Raw genomic sequence first — 18654 nt, forward strand, 5'->3', positions numbered from 1 at the left:
CCATAACGGTTGCTCACAGGATTAACCGTTTTTTTCTAGAAATAATTAGATTTTTATAAATAACAGCAGACACTAGGCAGTTGAAATTCTTGGAAACTTGGTTGGAGTTCTTTACCTAGGATATGTACTCTGTGACAATAGGAGAAAAGGAGGTGATCAAGTGCAACTAGCCAGCTGCGAAGACCCATCAACTGTAGCCACATCATCCCAATTTGAACAAGGCATCTTCGTCCTTCAGCTCTATTCAGAGAGGTCTCCATGTGGCTGCTGCAGTTATGCACATTGTCCATCTCATACACACTTATGCAAAAATATACGTTTAATTATAGAGTGAGTCACCAAAGCAAAACAATACGGTATGAGTTTTATTTTAAAACAGATGGTTACAACACATTCTGTAGTCTATATAGCATTAGTATTTCATAAAATACAATAATATTGATATTCACAGGAACTGGCCAAATTCAGACACCGTTTTTTAAAAACAGTGAACACAGCCTTTGATAAAATCCCGAAGTATGCCAACCCAAAACTTTGCATCCCTGAATAGACTTTAAAAAAACTATTGAAAACTAGTGGTAGATAGGATAACATGTGATACACGTTCATTTAAATATGTTTTGTTAACTGTGAAATAAATTATAAAGCTGAAGTATTTTTTTCAGAAGTACACAGCCTACGTCTGGCATTTTCCTGGAAAGCTTCTCTGTTCCTGCTACCATTGAACACAATCTGTGCAACTCTTCTAATTTGCCACCCAAAGCAGCAATGCACAAGCATGAAAGCCACTCAGTCTAAATTCACCAGTTTTGTAATACATTAAAGAATTGCTGCCATTATCATATTCTATGTGTGCTTGCTTCCTTATTAAATGGGACAGTCGTGCTAAGTGGGCATGTCTCAACAATAGCAACTCTCGAGTCCGTCCATATCCCTCAACACATTTGATTAATTTCCAATCCAGTTTGCATACACGATTGCACACTTGAGAGCATTTTTCTGCCAACATGCAAGCATGAAAAAGAAATGAACACTTGCACATTCTTTTTGAACCACGTGATTCAATGCAGAAAGTAAACCGCACTTCACTTTGGAAATATAAAACACACTGGAATGCAACAGAGAAGACAATTTTTAGAATACTAATGCAATCCTTTTATGCCCACCTTACAGACTCCAGCAGAGCAGCAGACCAACACATGATGGCGTGGAACATACAATTCAGACGTCTTTTGGATAATGTCTAGACTTCATAGCGGTGGAGATTTATTTCACATTAACAGTCTAACTGGCATTGGTTGTATTGTTAAAGCTTCCAACATACAACATTCAACAAATGGATATAAATCAATAGAAGCCTGCTTTCACCAGGCAGCAAGTAGATAAAATATGTATCGCTAAAATAAGCCTATTGAACTGCTAGGTCCAACATAACATCAAACCTGCTTTTCTACATTCATCACCCTTTGGTTGCGCAAAAGGTGAGCACATTATAAATATTATTTTATTATTAAGAATCTAAAAATAGAGCTACAAAAAAATGCCAATAGAGACTTCAAATACACAGACTTGCAAACTTGAAGGAAAGAAGCCACATAAGCCACAAATTGTGCCATCCCCCCAAAAGAAGATTTGCCATCAAAATAGTAATGGAAAAGGACAAGGCCATTTCTATTCTGTAACTACAAGAGCAGTTTTCTATAACCACAAGAGCAGTGTTTTTCTACTTTTACTTTTGACAATTTAGGGGTTTTATCAAATATGAACCTTCTAAATAGTAAGTATATTCTTTTTATGGTCCGATATTGTGGCCGTTGTTTAAAATGTTTATTTGGTTTTGAACATCTATTTTCACAAGATATATTTAAATCCATAACATGACAATACAAGTGTAAATTGAATAGAAGAGAGCAGGAATTGGGGTCCTATGTAGAAAGTACGTAACGCAGCCTGGAGGTGCACTTGGAGAATATTTATGCATGTTCTTTAAAGTGTGAATTAAGATGCCTGAGGAAATCCCCCCTGGATGTGGAAGACGGAGGGAAAACCGCTTGGCAGAATTCACAGACTCCGGAATTGTTCGCCTCCGATTCGGCATACCCTGGAGTCAGTGGCACGTCTTTGTTTTGGTCTGGATATGGCTTCCAGTAAGGCTGCGGGAAAAAGAGGGCTGTATTACTCAATTATAAAACCACCAGACATCTGCCTCTGCATTGATATTGTTGACCTACTGTTCCAGGCCCAAATACTATATCACAAAAAGAAGTCATGATTTATTCAAACATCTTCTTACAGTACAAAACATGGAAATCATATGCCTTTCACAGGTTCCGAGTAGTGGATGCCATTCCTTCTTATAGCAACACTTCCTTTTATGAACAATGCCATATGTAAGAGTCCCGACCGTGCCACGCTGCAGACAAGCCATTCCCTCCTTCAACCGATTGCTGTGGTAAAGGCTTTCAACAGCCATAGCTTTGGGCACATACATATGTATTAAACCACAATCAATATTTGCAGAATCTGTCTAAATTATGAAAGTGGAAAATTTGCAGCAATTAACTACTTCAATTTCGCAGAGCCAACTACTGGGCATTTCCTCTAGATATATGCACACTTTGGATTGAGTGGTCACCGCTGGCTAACCACAAACCCCAACCCACATGTCCCAGCACTACTCTAACTTTTAAAGAGCTGACAGCATCTATGCTACTATTAGCAACATCAAGCAAGTGTACCATATAATAAGTGTTATTTTCCTTGTTGGGGGAAAAAAGGTAATGGCGGCCTCCTTCAAGTTTTGAATCCATGATTTATAGGCGCTGCACTGAGTGACTCTCTTGGCGAGAATCACCATCGAAGATTTGGACTCCAGGGGGAATCTACCCACCCCGATTTGCTATTAACATGTTTTCCAAACTCGTACCATTCAAGGAAATGTAACCCTATGGACGTTGTGTAATTTTTTTTATGATTTTATTCAAAAATTAGCAAGTATTGATAATATTTTCAGCCAGTCTGTGTGACCATGAAATGAACCAACATATTTTACCAATCTGTACATGAATTTTGAGGCGTGGAGGTACACTAAAGTCTGCTGCATCATTGATTCATGTGCCACCATTTTGTTTACAAAAATTCTCATGGTGAAATCGCATCAAACGCTTAGTGATCCATGAAACTGATCATGAAGAGGCCTGTACCGTATGCATTTCCTAATAATAAAAAAAACTTGGAAGTGCTGCATCACTTTTGCCAACCTGTTTTTCACAAACGCAAGGGAATGATTAAAGCTGATGTGCTGTGCTTAAAGTGGGTAAAAACGGGTTCCTCTTGCTTTTAAATGGGATTGCAACCTGCAGCCGTTAGGCCTCGCCGACCACCCCTGAAAGGTCCTCACCACAGCGAGGGAAACAGAAGCCAAATGTAACGGCTTCATTCAAGGGCCATCTTTTGAGTAACCGCCAATTTATATATAGGATTTGTAAGGGAGCCCAAAACAGGAGACGTGATGGTAAAAATGTGAACCAACTCTGGCCAGCTTTCGGATAGGCACAGACAAGAATATGCATGGCCACGTGATGCCCACACGGTTCTACTTAGGTGGCGCATTTGTAACTCGCGTTTGGTACAGATGTGTTCTCTTCATTTTTTTTTTTTGTTTTGTTTTGTTTCGCATCAAACGCTTAGTGATCCATGAAACTGATCATGAAGAGGCCTGTACCGTATGCATTTCCTAATAATAAAAAAAAACTTGGAAGCGCTGCATCACTTTTGCCAACCTGTTTTTCACAAACGCATGGGAATGATTAAAGCTGATGTGCTGTGCTTAAAGTGGGTAAAAACGGGTTCCTCTTGCTTTTAAATGGGATTGCAACCTGCAGCCGTTAGGCCTCGCCGACCACCCCTGAAAGGTCCTCACCACAGCGAGGGAAACAGAAGCCAAATGTAACGGCTTCATTCAAGGGCCATCTTTTTTCCTTGGGCTCGCGCCCAGAGTAACCGCCAATTTATATATAGGATTTGTAAGGGAGCCCAAAACAGGAGACGTGATGGTAAAAATGTGAACCAACTCTGGCCAGCTTTCGGATAGGCACAGACAAGAATATGCATGGCCACGTGATGCCCACACGGTTCTACTTAGGTGGCGCATTTGTAACTCGCGTTTGGTACAGATGTGTTCTCTTCATTTTTTTTTTTTTTGTTTTGTTTTAAAAGACCAGCAACATCCCGAATTCATTTGCTGAACGTGACAGGTTTCCAGTCGCCATAAAGCGGGAATTCTGTGAGGGCTTCTTTTTCAGCTCTGAATGGAAGGGCGCTGCTGGGAAAACAAGTCCCCGCTTTTCCCAAAGTGGACGATTCCACATGGTGCTTTATTTTGATTGAAATTTCTTTGATAAGCAGGTCTACGGGTTTCATTTTGAGCTCTCATTTCCCACCTAAACAATAATGTTTACACTGTTACAAGGCCAAGGCGACGTGCTTTCACAGCTCTCGCCTTCTGGTCAGCGTCTCTTCAGCCAATTATGCTCTGTGCTTTTAAGCAGTCAGGTTAGGTGTCATTTGCACCACCGCCCTCCTGTTAACAAAGAAGCTACTTGCTATATGGAGCGTGCGACTGGTGTAAATTGCCTAAAGCCCGTTTAAACACTGGCGCACATTTAAATATCACTACAAAACATCTGAATGTAATTACTTGCACTTGCTAGCCCACATTGCTGGAGACGGCTATTTTAATAATTACAGTATTTCCACTATAACTCGATTTCAAGGCTAACATAGCAAGCGCACGGCCGCATGCAAAACAAAGAAATGTTATGGAAATTAGATAAATGAATGTAAATAACGCATAAATAAAGCGAAAAAACACTTTAAGAAATAATTTGATTAACGAGGACATGTTTATCTTTGGCAGCAGGTAAAAGAAAGTCAGTGTTTACAAACAAATAAGATTTTACTCGGTGGCACAAATGCCTCTATTGTATGAAAGGACCCAAATTAATAAGTGGAGTTGCACACTGTACAATTTATTTAAGTGCATTACAATATAAATCATGTCGCTAAATTCAAGATAACATGTGTAACATTCATGTTTAACACAAACATTATTTCATTGACAAAATAGATCTTTAAATTAAAGAAATTTCAATAATCACAGTCATTTAAGAGGCCTTTTCTCGCAACAAAAAATGCTGGCCAAGACGGTTCTAAAGAGTTTCAAACTCCTAGAGAAATGCACACATCTGGCAATAGAAATAAGACGTGTGACCAGTGTACACAATTTTGAAATCTCACATACCAATTAATTCTGAAATAACCTGCCCATCTCTGCACCAAAGGTAGAATAGATTCCATAGTTGCAAAATATAGCGGGGGAACTTGAGTGAGCCCAGTGCGTAGGATTCAATGGCGATGTATGTTTAAGGGTGCGCCTATCAATGCATAGCGCTAGAGTGCTACTGTGGGGAAATGACCCCCGGTGCAGCCAGTGGCAATCGCAGACTAAGCTACGTGGGGTGCGTAGACTATCGTGACAATACACGCTGGCTGTTAACCTGTAAACCTCCCTTATTCAAACTGAAATTAAGCCCACAGTCATTGTTAAGATCCTGATATACGTGTACGGTCCTATCGTCTATTAAAAATAGACGGAAAGGTCCTCTTCCAGTCACTGAAACGCGCATCTTTAAAATCAGAGCCACCATTTAAATAGAAATAGGTTTGTTTTGGAGTCAGAAGAAGAGGGCAAGTTAACATTCTCGATGCAGAATACCACGAGATTAGCAAGGAGGAATTGTATTGCCATCTCGTGTTATATTATGCAAAATAATATCAGATCGGATTATGAACTGGTCACCTTTTAGCCGGGCCGCCATCACAGTGAGTGATCCCAAACTGCTGCTTGCAGAACGCGAGCTCCCGGACCGCGGAGCGGCGCGAACATCTCCTGAGAGTTCCAGACAAAGGGCGCCGTCTCGACAGTTGCTGCTCCTGATTTGCAAAGCACTTTTCAATGGGGGTACATCCCCATTGGAAAACGCGTTTGTAAATCAGGCCGGCGGTGTCTTGGTCCGCTTAGCGAGGCACCCATCTGAACAGCCCTTGCAATATGCATCCTATCAAACAGGGCCGAGGATACCTCCGTTCAGTGGACAATGCTTTTATGGCTTTTGAATTATCAAACAGTACGAAGTGTAAATGCAGACACGAGATACATTTAAACAACCAGTGACCGTGTATGCTTTGTTATGGCAATGGCAGATCAAAAATAAATGTCCTCACACGAGTGTGTGTGTGTGTGTATGTATAATGTATGTACATACACACGCACTCGTTTACTGAATCACAGTTTTAAGAAAAGCCAGAGAAAAGAAGCTGCACACAGAATTCTTCTGCTGCAAGGGAGCTCTTAATTTTCTTTGCAACACGTCAATTAACTAACCTTGCGCCCTGTGCCTTTTGACAGCTCAACGGCAAACCCCTTGCATTTTTATAAAGCTGCATACTTCCTCCAAAAACTTGTAATCACATACCAGCTGTTTCACTTGCCTCGCTGGAGCAAGCAAATGCACAATGCGGGGTGCCATCTATTGAGAAAGGGAAGCAGTGCTTTAACTCGCAAAAGAACATGCAGGCCAGATAATGAAGGAGAGAAAGGAACAGGCGACGCGGCGGATGTGCTTCACAGCTCCGCGGGACGCCAACTAGTCATACAAGACAATGTTTAATTTGCTGCTCTAAATCAGCCACCACTACAGCGGCGAGAAAGCGATGTAAAAATGTATGATACAAATCTGGGGATGTGCTACAAAATGAAAATGCTGAAACAAGTCTTCACGCAAAACATGCTTCAAAGCATATATTGAAATGGCTGCACCTTTCAGTTTCTTAAATCAACAGCCCCCCTCCCCTTCCAGCCCCTACTTCTGTGAAGCAATTCGTATTTAAACCATGCAAACACACATTACATAGTTTTTAAAATTTAAATTAAAATACTGCATGTTAAAGTCCTTAAAGTCACAAAAATGAGTTTAATGATGCTAAAATGAAACACATGAAGTTTGTTAGACACTGCAAAAAACAAGGGGGGTCCTGGGAGTCCCTCTGCCGAACATTAATCCCGGTTACGAGAGCCTTACCCAGATTCTTTAGCTCACTATCTTACACAGAGGAGAAATATCCCAAACATATCAGTCTTTGTCCTGCCCTGGGGCAGTCCAGCACCGAAATGCTAGGCAATTCTCCTCTGAACAAGCGTACCAACAGCATCCCCAGACACATGTTTCGGTCTGGTTGGACCTCATCAGTAGGGTGGAGCTGTGCCACTCTAAGAATAGTGAACAAGGGGTCCACATCTGGATTCCTCACGTAACTTGGGGTGAGACCCAAAGTTACTTAAAATATGCAAGTAACAAGGGGGACCTGGGAGTCCCTCTGCCAGACATTAGTCTTGGTTACGAGAGCCTTACCCAGACTCTTTAGCCCACCATCTGGGAGAAATATCCCAAACATATCAGTATATGTCCTTCCCAGGGGCAGTCCAGCACTGAAATGCTAGGCAATTCTTCTCCGAACAAGTACCAACAGTAATCCCAGATACGTTTTTCGGTCTGGTTGTACCTCATCAGTAGGGTGGAGCTGTGCCGCTCTAAGAATAGTGAGCAAGGGTTCCACGTCTGGATTCCCCTAGTAACTTAGGGTGAGACCTAAAGTTACTTAAAATATGGAAAAACGAAAGGGATCCTGGGTCGTACCTTTGCCGGACATTAGTCCCGGTTACGAGAGCCTTACCCAGATTCTTTAGCTCACTATCTTTCACAGAGGAGAAATATCCAAAAGATATCAGTCTTTGTCCTCCCCAGGGGCAGTCCAGCACCGAAATGCTAGGCGATTCTCCTCTAAACAAGCGTACCAACAGCAATCCCAGACACGTGTTTCGGTCTGGTTGGACCGCATCAGTAGGGTGAAAGAGGATTTATAGAGATGATAGCTGAGAAAAAAATGGGCACTACGGTCAACAGGCAAACCAGAGGACTGGTGGATGGTCAAACAAGTTAGGCAGCGAACGGTGAGCGATGGATACTCCTTTATCAGATCAATGTTAAAGAGCCTGTTAACATAGGGCAAACTCAGTGCAACTAAGGACGGTTAATAGACCACTATGTATTATAACGAGAGTGCCATGGAAAATATTGGGGGGTTTTTTTTGTGCTTCAAAAATGTGTCTTCAGGAGCAAAGGATGGGTAAACAATGTTCAGACCAGTTTTGGTTAATGCACAAAGAAACAAAATATAACCTTCAATCAACAGTCTCATGTCTGTCTCATGTATGCACATGGATGTTCCTCAAAACCATCATCCTGCTGCATGGACGACTACCGGCTGGAAGTGCCAAGGGCGATCGGTAAGTTGTACCTGTGGGCCCATTTCAGTTGGCGTACATAGGTATTTGAAACAGTTGTAGTCGGAATCCTGATGATGGCCAACGTAATCACAATACAAGCCTAAATACACAGACTGGTCTTTAAGAAGATATGCAATTGAGTTAAGAATAACAATCTATTGCATTTTATATTTTTAATATTTCTAAATGACAGTGTAAATAGTGATATTTGTATATGAACACTTGATGTTATGATTATGGAGTTTATTTTTCACTATAGTTTAATACGAAACATTTGAATAGCTCACAAATAGATCATTACACACACGTATTTTTTCGATACTTCTAGGTCTATAGCTAACACAGAGTTCTTAATACGTTTATTAAATATTATATAGGTATGTACACTGTGTATGACTGCATGTTATTTAAACTATAAACAATTGCCTGTCTTTCTGCAGAGTGGTTTTGTTAATTGTGCCTGGATTGTCTCATTGAATGCAGTCACCACTTTATAGTAATTGGTTTTCATAGGAAAAGTCACCACACATGCTCCCTAAATGTTGACTATCAAGTGTTTGGGGGCATCTCCACTTTAGGCAGCATGGAGCATGCCTACGAGAACTAGGATGTACACCAGTCTTCAAGCCTGTCCATATCCAGAACCAGGTGAGTAATGTGACATCCAGGATCTGGTAGGTTGGCTCTATCAAACAATGATCCAGATTTCCCTAAACTAACCAACTCACTTTCCATGGTCCATCACCCTGTGGAAAGTGGAACTTCAGGTTATGTTTACCGCCCTGTAGTTCGGTTCTTAAAGGTCTGTGGAAACCATAACCAGGGATTTTACCCAAGTCACCAACTTTCCATTATTTTGGCTGTGGTACCTTCCCCTGTTGTGCACTACTTTAACCCTTGACCCTTTCAGCGACAAAGAGGGCTGTAGGGAGGCTGTGAACTTGTTGCTGGGTCCGCACAAAAGTAAATTGACCAATCCGGACCCTCAAAACGGCTCTGTGGGTCCCAGAATAGCATACACAAGCCAGCATATATTTAAACACAATTTAGTCACTTTGGTGTCAAAAAAGAAAAAAAAACACGCTGGATGGGTTTTAACCAGGACAACAGAGGATCTTGACTCATACCATATGTCATCTTCTTTCAATGGTTTTACACAAATCTATCCAGCAGATCTTAGAATCTTGCATGGTTTTGCACTCTACATTTTGTTCTCGACCATGAAAGTTCACTAAATTGCCATGGCTCTGATCTGTATTTGTAGTTTAAAAAAACACCAAGTGCGCAATAATTTATAAGTATGTCCTGCTTTATCATTTGTGATCCTCAAAGTGATCAGAAATTGTGATTAAAAACCGCTCTTTAGGTACTACAAATAATTCTGTTCTTTAATTCATGCAAAAGTGGAAAGTATACATATCTAAATATTAAAAGAACATATTTCTCCCATTGCACAGATTCTTAACATTAACCTTAATAGAGAGATTTCTGGCCAATTCAATTTCCCCTCTGTTCAAGGTGGTCTTTTGTTTGTTGAAAATGAACACATTTTTACTTTATGAATTCTGAGCCTTAACAGCAGAGTAACATTTCTTTTATATAAATCTTGTTTTATGCATTGTTACATTACAAATTCATACAACGCCTGCCTGAGATGTTTCTATCCTGCTTCCTTCAATGTCTATAGCTGTAAGAGGATTCAATTCAACACTACAGCTAAGTCAATGCCTAGTCTGGGATACTGAATGGAAACCCTTATTGATATATCTTTATGTTCAGTTCATGAGTTCTGGATGACTACCCCTATATAACACCCCTCTCTTAGAATTCCCCTGACCCCACTGAGCCAAGAAGTAGTTCTGTTTTGCAAGTTTAAAAGGTTTATTTGAGAATTTAAACAATATATATATATCACACTTTATAATAAATTAATATCTGATAGTACACTTAGACATATGATGTTGATCAACAATGGGTAATCTGGCACTAGCACACTTCTTTACAATCAATGAGGAGTTAGTATAGGATGGATAAAGTAGCAAAAATACTTTTATGATTTCAAGGGAAAAGCAATGAGGAATAAAATGCAGTACAGAAATACTTGATATGATTTTAGCAAAAGATAAGATAATCACTTTTTCTCTGGCAATTCACCCCCCTCCCCTATGCAATGTGAGAAATGGAAGGAGAAATGGAAGGAGATGGAAGTAACACACACAGTTCTCAGGAATGCAATCAAATACAATACGAAATTCAATTCCCACCCCAGCAAGCTTAGAGAAAACCGGTATAAGTTTTAAAACACAGGCCCAAGTGCTTTGAATGTGGTGGCAATGAAGTGAGAAATATGCTGAAAATGCTTTTAATTCCCTTTAGGAGGTTCAGGGTGAGTGAGAGATACTTGGGATGAGTTCAGGCTCACTTTAGCAATGATTCAGAGATGGTGATTAAGAGGCAAACACATTTTTAGCAAGGAAAGAAATGACTGCTGATGGTTACACGTGGCTGGATTTTTAACCAAATCGCAAATCGCGGTAAAATTCGCGAGTGCGTGAATCTAGATTACGGCAAAAGTATAAGGAGTAGCAAGTCGGTTCTAGGTTCGTTGGAAAGCTGAGATTCTAAGCTTTCCTAGCCCAAACGGTTCCAGAGATACGGACGATTAAATAAAGGTAGTTTTTCGGATTTAAAGTAAACTCAAAATGAAAGGTGACAGCTTGCAGCTTCAGAATTGACAGGTGACAGTTGTGCAGCTTTACAAATGACAGATGACACGATTTCTAGGAGTCTGTTCTACTTAGGTTAAAATAGTTTGGATTAGATTATTTTAACTAAGAGATTGGTTCTGCACAGTTCTGCTAGGTACTCACAATATAAATTTGAAATAGGCCTCGCCACGGATCTGGTCAGGTTTTGGACTGGACTCCGGTTCTGGTCTCGGCACTTCACAGTGATCTGGTCTCTGGGTCTGCGGTTCTGCACGGTCTGGTCTGTCCGGCTACAGCGGTCTCTGCACGGCTCCTGGATCTCTGCACTGGTCCTGGCAAAAGTTCTTGGCAAGGAATTCAAGCAGCTCGCCCGGCTGTGAGTAGCTTGCAATGATTTGAGGCCTGCTGCAGAGAACTCAGCTTGTGGTTTTAGGCCTCTGATTTAGGTTCTAAAGTATAAGTTCTAGGTTCTGGAGTATGCAGCTGGAGTCAGTCTGGAACTGGTATCTTCTGGATGTTGTGTGGTCCGGCAAAACGCTCCGCAGCAACTGGATTTGAATGTCCTCTCTAGCCTCCAGTGGCTCTTTTTATGTCTTTTGAAAGTGGGTGTGTGCGCAGCATCACTAAGCCAGCCCCTCTCTCAACTGATCATTGGTCAAGCTTTTCTCTCTTCCTTGATAGGGGAAAGGAAATGTGAGTCATGGTGATGCTGTTTTACGGCCTGCAGAAAGGACATTCCCCTGTCAAATTGCACACAAATCTATATTTGACCCAAATACATATTCCACAGATACATAGTTGTTTGTCATTGCATACACACATCATGCATTTACTGATGGGAGGCAATGTTCCGACCCTGGCGTTTCTAGGAGCTTGGGTAAAGAAATGGCAACTTTTTGCGCTTTTTAGTAGCTTTCCCCATATCGGATTTTTCTCCAAATTTATACAATTGTGTGCAAGGCATGTGGGCATTTAGATAAGGAAGTGTCAGATTTTTAACATGCATACATTTAGAGTAACAGCCTCTTTTCCGCTCGTAAACCCCCAGATCATACCACTGGGTCCTAAAACCTCTTAAAATGTGGGCAGAAAAATCACAAGAATTATGGTATCATTTAGATAATTTTGACAAGTCCGCACCATGAGTTATACATCTTTCTTAAAATCATATTCTGGCCAACAGGGGTGTGTCTTCCCATGTCACATGGTGGAGAAACCAGTCTATCCACTTTCTTTAAGCTCAGCCTGTCCTCAGAGGTGGCTGCCCCTCCCCGTTTCTGCCAAGAGGAAGCCACTTTACGACCCCCCCAATAAACCATCTGCCTGAGTCAAGGAAGGGCTTTGTTCAAAAGGAAGCCATTTACGACCTCTCCCCCCCCCCAATAAACCATCTACCTGGGCCCTTTGTTTAGTTTCCTGCAGTCCCCAGGTAATTCAATCAGAGAGTGTGTGACCTCCTTTTGGCAGGGGCAACAGAATGCAGCCAGGCCTGGGAACCTGCGGATCAAGCTTCAACTCCTGTGGGGGTAGATGTCAGGTAGAATTGGAATCTCTTTAAGCCAGTTTTTAGCTACATGTCATTTTGGGTTCCCAGTTTAAATCAAACTTACAATTTTTACACATGCAGCTAGAATGCTGATTCTAAGTTCAAAACTATGACATTTCAACAGTGACAGACTATGTGACACTCAAAAGTAGGTCACTCATTTATTCTAAACATTTCGATTTTAGTGTCTTTCAGTTCAGTTTAGCACTCAGCCAGTCTTGTTATCAACATTATTGTGGGCTCTTCATCTTCCCAGATTTTGTAGGCACACAAAACTTCATTCTGCCAAAGGTCTGCTGGTGTTCAGTGAGATTTTTGGATGTGTTGCAATGTTTGAAAATAGGCATTTTGAGCTGGCATTCAGAGAAACCAAAGGTAATTTTAAAGCGTTTTTTTTTTTTTTTTAACAGGCGCTGCTGTTTCACCTTTGGCACCCATTCCACTCATGGCACCCTGGCCCATCATGCTCGCACTGGTGGGTGGCAAGTTAGGCAACCATTTTGGTGTGCGCACAAACTGCGTGGTTCTCCTGGATTCTGGCGCAAATGTGGGCTTTTTGGCCATCTTGGATTTTCTAAGCCCACAGCACCAAATGTTGCAGCATGATAGCTCAAACGTGGGTCAGGACACCCAACAAGCCCCCCCCACGCGACTGCACTTTGAATTTGAGTCGATGGGCAGTCGGGTGCACAGAAGGTTTTGACCCACGCACTGGTATGTCCACATAATCTTCTTCCAATTCTGCAAATGGCACAGTTTAGCATCTTTTCCTCCATGCGGTACTGATCGATCAGTTCTACTCTCCGGTCCTGATGGGAATATTGGGCGGTACCCCGGGCCCCTCGGATCTTTGCTCCCGGTCTCCGGATCGTCCTCCTTGGCCAGTCTCCAGGTTTTCTTTCTCCTAGGACGACAAAGGAAGAGCGGCAATACCTATTCATGGACATTTCTCCCCCACCATTGATATAGTGGGGTGGCATACATATTTTAGAACTCAACAGATATGAACATGCACATTTTTTTAAATTAAGGGACAGGAACATATAAACTTGAGAAACACAGAATTTGATAGGCTATATGTAGGATATTTTAGGGTTGGAATTGAATTACTCTGGAGCGGTACCCTCTGGGATTGCAGAGGACTCCTCCAGTTGCTGCAAAGTGTGCCTGGGATGGCAACACTTCAACTGGTTTATGTGGACCCACTTGTCTTCCCCCTCTGCCAAACCGCCTTTGGGGATGCGGATCTTGTAGGCCACAGGGGAGATCTTGTCTATAATCTCAAAGGGTCCCTTCCATGTAGGCAAAAATTTGTGCTGTCTTGCCTAGTTTCTTTGAAAGTTGTATAAATAGACCCGGCCCCCCACCTGATATTCCTTCCTGGAAGTTTTCAGGTCATAGTGGGTCTTCATACTCTCGGCTGATCTTTCTAGATTCCGCTGAGCATAGGCAAAAGCATGTTGAAGGTGTTTCCTTAAATTCTCCACATACTCATGAGTTGTGGAGGCATTTATCAGTGTCTGCTCTTGGGTCCTGTAGAGCAAATGCTGGGGAAGCACCATCTTGCGCCCGGTCATCAACTCAAATGGTGACATTTTGGTTGCAGATGAAGGGGTAGATGTGATGGCCATTAGGACTAGAGGTAATCGGATATCCCAACTTGGCCCAGAATCTGCCACAAACTTCTTTAATATGCTCACAATGGTTCCGTTGTATCTCTCCACTGCTCCAGAAGAAGCTGGCCTGTAAGCAATGTGTAGCTTCCTTTTAACCCCCAGTATCTCCCACATCTTTGTCATTACTTCACTGGTGAAGTGGCTACCTCTGTCTGACTCAATCCTTTGAGGAAGACCAAAACGGGAAAAGATGTGGTTAATCATCAGGGCAGCTGCAGTTTCTGCCTTGCAATTTAGGGCTGGGAGACATTCCACCCACTTGGTAAACAAGCATGTCACCATCAACATGTACTTATTAACCCTAGCAGAGCGAATCACGGGGCCTACAAAGTCAATTTGCAAATCTGACCATGGGAGTGTCATTCCCCTCTGAGGTGCCCGGTGTGTGAGGGATGTTGGCTAAAATTGTGCACACACAAGACAACCCTTCAAATATTGGTTGAGGTCCTGGCCCATGTGTGGCCAGTATGCAACCTCTCTTAAGATTTCCAGTGTTGTGTGAAACCCCCTATGACCGGCGGTGGCCGCATCATGGGTGTGACTTAAAGGATAGTTCCGGGACTTTTTTTTTATTGTCCCTACGGGTCGGCCATGTGTTTGTAAGCATAAATCGGTAGATCGTAGGAAACTTTCCTATGGACCTTACCCGACTTTTCGCCCATTATCGCACTCGAAATCAGCCTCCATTTTGTGATAATCCTATCATTCCGCCGCATCGACCTGGCTCACCTGCCTTTGCGGCACTAAATCAAATCCCCCGCCCCTGAAACAGACTTTATCAAAACATTCATATTCCCCGCCTCTATCCGTGACGTGACTGTGCTGCGTAGGCAAACGCGCCCAGGCGTCTTCTACGCGACTCCACACAGACCCCGGAAATCAACACAGATCAGCTCACAATACAGCGCACCACAATTCGGAATATGAAACTGTACTTTGAAATCAAACCGCAAGATTGTAAATGTGGTAAAGTACATTTATTTGACATCAAATGTTTAGAGAATATTCAGCGATTTGCATTTTTATTTGCTCATGTTCCAAAAAGTTCGTATTGAGGAACGCGATGGTCCTTTGCTGTACACAGGGTCTTAGAGCATCTCACAATACAGCACCACAATTCGGAATGTGAAACCGTGGTTTAAAAGCAAACGGCAAGATTGTACATTTGGCAAAGTACGTTTATTGGACATCAAATGTTTAGAGAATATTCAGCGATTTGCATTTTTATTTGCTCATGTTCCAAAAAGTTCGTATTGAGGAACGCGATGGTCCTTTGCTGTACACAGGGTCTTAGAGCATCTCACAATACAGCACCACAATTCGGAATGTGAAACCGTGGTTTAAAAGCAAACGGCAAGATTGTACATTTGGCAAAGTACGTTTATTGGACATCAAATGTTTAGAGAATATTCAGCGATTTGCATTTTTCTTTGCTCTCGATCCAAATTAGTTCGTCTTGAGGGAAGCGATGTTTGTGTGCAGTACACAGGGTGTTGGTTTACGATAAAAATAAGCTCTTCTGTCGCACTGATAATCGCATGGCTGTTCCAACAACGAGGCACTAGGCCACCACAACGGTAGGTATGTTGCATCTAACCGTTAGTACCGCGTAAGGGCATACTTGTACTTGGCGATCGTCCCATAAAATGGTCAGGGTGGTAACGTTGTTCACGCGGAGAAGCAACTGGCGGCTGTAGAAGCCGTCCGCCGGTGTCTGGTACTCGTGACACAGACAGTAGTGAATGATGTACCTAAAAACATAAAAAATGAAATTAGTCTCACCATCAGATCCTTATTAAAATTATTCATTTCATAGCGAGGACAGCGCTACTGGGTGTACACAAGTGTTTAAAGGCGTGGCGAGGCATGGAGGGGGGGGAGTGGAGTACAAGGTAAGTAGCATAAAATAATAAATAAATAGGGCCAGCTGGTGGCAAGTGCAAGGTAAGTGCAGAACAAGTGCTGGGAAGGGGGGGCTGTAGGATACTGAGACAGTCCCCCAGTGCAGGGGTTGACAGGGAGGCAGTGCAGGTGGAGAGTGGAAGGGCCCAGGACCGAGGTCGCAGACAGTGGACCAGTTGTAGCAGGGGAGAGGGAGAGAGAAAGCAGAAGCAAAGAGGAAGGTTTTGAGGTGCTTCAGTAAAAGAAGATGGTTCTCCTCCAGATAGTGCGCGGTAGAAAACACTATGCCACATAGAACGAACAAGTACAACTGAACCCGTCTTTAAAGCCACTGTATAGTAATGAAATTGCGGTATAAACTCATCAAAAGTTACTTACATTATATTTGCATTTTCCATTGTGTCTCTGTGTAGGGCAGACCCGAAACACCACTCCTTCTTTGCCGACGTTACTTCTTCTAATGAACGTGGCTCATCGTTTCGTTTCTGAAATTTTATTCATTATCTTTTCTTAGTCTTTCAGGATGGTCCCGGCCTGTCAAGGTCAAATCACAATAGAACCTTATATTGGGTCGTGGGCCTTTCCGCCACCCGAGCAAAACATCAAAGCAGCTGACCTTCACTTTGAGCGAGCACACATTTCTAGTTAGCTCCAGTTAGTGTAAGGGCATCTTGTCTGCGTGCCTTTTTTTTTATTGTCCCTATGGGTCGGCCATGTGTTTGTAATACGGAAACATTCTATAATTTTTGTAAAAATGATTTATATTACTGTTTGGTTTAATTGCAATGGGCCTGCAACATGAGGAGACTCGAGAGAACAGACAATCGAATTACAATCATTTAAACCGTGATGTGTATTTCTCAATGAGCTCTGCTTTAGGTGGACATGGAACAGAGGCAATGTTGGGTGGCAATGCAGTTGTCCCCTGCATAGGTTCGTTCACCACTCCATGTATGTGCCTATCGAGGACATCTACGATAAGTCTCTCAATAAACTCATATTGCATATCCTCAAACACTGGTTTGATCACCCATTGTTTACTTCTTTTAGTGAAGGCCTTATTGTAGCGAAGCGTCCCTAAAGTTCCGGTCGTCCTACTTTGTTGACGGCCAACATTATGGTTATGTGCCAAGACCGCTAGAAGAGTCCGATTTATCATGCCTTCCATGCCAAAATGCAATCTTTTGGGCCTGTACTTTAGGCACATATTGTGGAACACCTCCAAATCTCCTGTGTGGCAGAATTCCGTGAGTCCCCTCAAATCTCTTGTTATAGTTTTATCAAATACAATCTTTTCAATGGCCTTGTGAGTGGGTGATGAAGGAATCAACCACTTCTTCTTCCGTGCCTCCTCTGTGGACAAATGGCCATGTTCACATTTGTGGAAATGCTCATTTGTCGACCATCGATGTACGTTGCTACAGTGCAACATTACTGACCGCCATTTTTCCAGTAGAATTTCCAACGACCCTTCACATGTTTTTGAGCTCCACCAAAGATGGTTGCTGATTGACTTGGACCACTGTGAAATACCTTGCATATCTTTTTTTTTTCCTGCAGCCGACAATTTTTTATTGATTGATTTTGCAAGATGCCAAACGTCAAATTGGTGATTTATATTTTTGTACTGTTCTCTCATTGTCTTGGCAATTGAAACGTGTCTGTCCGTGGCTATCAGGTCGATCACCATTCCCCGCGATTGTAGTTCTTGCAATGATGCTACAAAGCCAACTTTCTCCATGGCCACTGAGGATGTACTTTGTGACACCTGCACGACCACCGAACTCACAATTTTCTTACTTTCCATGTCCTGAAAGTGGTAGGTGCAGTACTTGGCTGAAAATCCTGGACTGTCGCATTGTCCATCACCGGCTAGCCTGAAGCGTTTGCCCGCGAATGTACTTTCCATTGACATTTTTTCCATTCTCCAAGCTTCGCTGATGGCTGGAAATAGATAATCGGTTTGGTATTTGTAGAACTGACTTTTCGCAATGAAATGGATTCCCACAAACTGAAAGAAATACTGTAACTTTTTAAAACTTGAACCACTAAAAAGTGCGGCCGCTGCACAAAGTAGATTGCCTGCTGGCAGTTGCCCCAGCATGGGTTGTGCAGACCATGCGAACGGATGATATTGTGTACAGGTGGCATGTATTTTAAGGTTAGTGCCTCGAATTGCACGAGTCACATTAATCAATGGCTCCCCACATACTTCCCCACCAACCCAATGCCCACATTTCATCATCATAATAATATCCATCAAACAGCTATCGAATACAATGAATTTGGCCTCTTTCCTTATACTGTCACTCTGCATCCCAGCTGGTTCGGCCTGTAACGTTGAGGACATGTCACTCGCATGAAAGGTACAATCTCTGATATCGTCTTCCGCTATGCTGAGTGATATTGATGGTG

The 18654-nt window shown here is 42.3% G+C and overlaps 1 protein-coding gene across 3 annotated transcripts in view; it reads right to left on the reverse strand.

Moving 5' to 3' along the window:
- Window positions 1-352: 352 nt before the first annotated feature.
- Window positions 353-18654, reverse strand: part of TANK (TRAF family member associated NFKB activator) — a 909733-nt gene continuing 891431 nt past the window's right edge. For all 3 annotated transcript variants that reach the window (XM_069616338.1, XM_069616339.1, XM_069616340.1), the window contains exon 9: window positions 353-2153. In XM_069616338.1, the coding sequence (XP_069472439.1) occupies window positions 1974-2153 (180 nt within the window). In that variant the 3' untranslated portion in view covers window positions 353-1973. The remainder of the gene's footprint in view (window positions 2154-18654) is intronic.

This window comes from Ambystoma mexicanum, chromosome 9 (genome assembly GCF_040938575.1).
Source record: "Ambystoma mexicanum isolate Mex_15411 chromosome 9, UKY_AmexF1_1, whole genome shotgun sequence".
NCBI classification, from domain to species: domain Eukaryota; kingdom Metazoa; phylum Chordata; class Amphibia; order Caudata; family Ambystomatidae; genus Ambystoma; species Ambystoma mexicanum.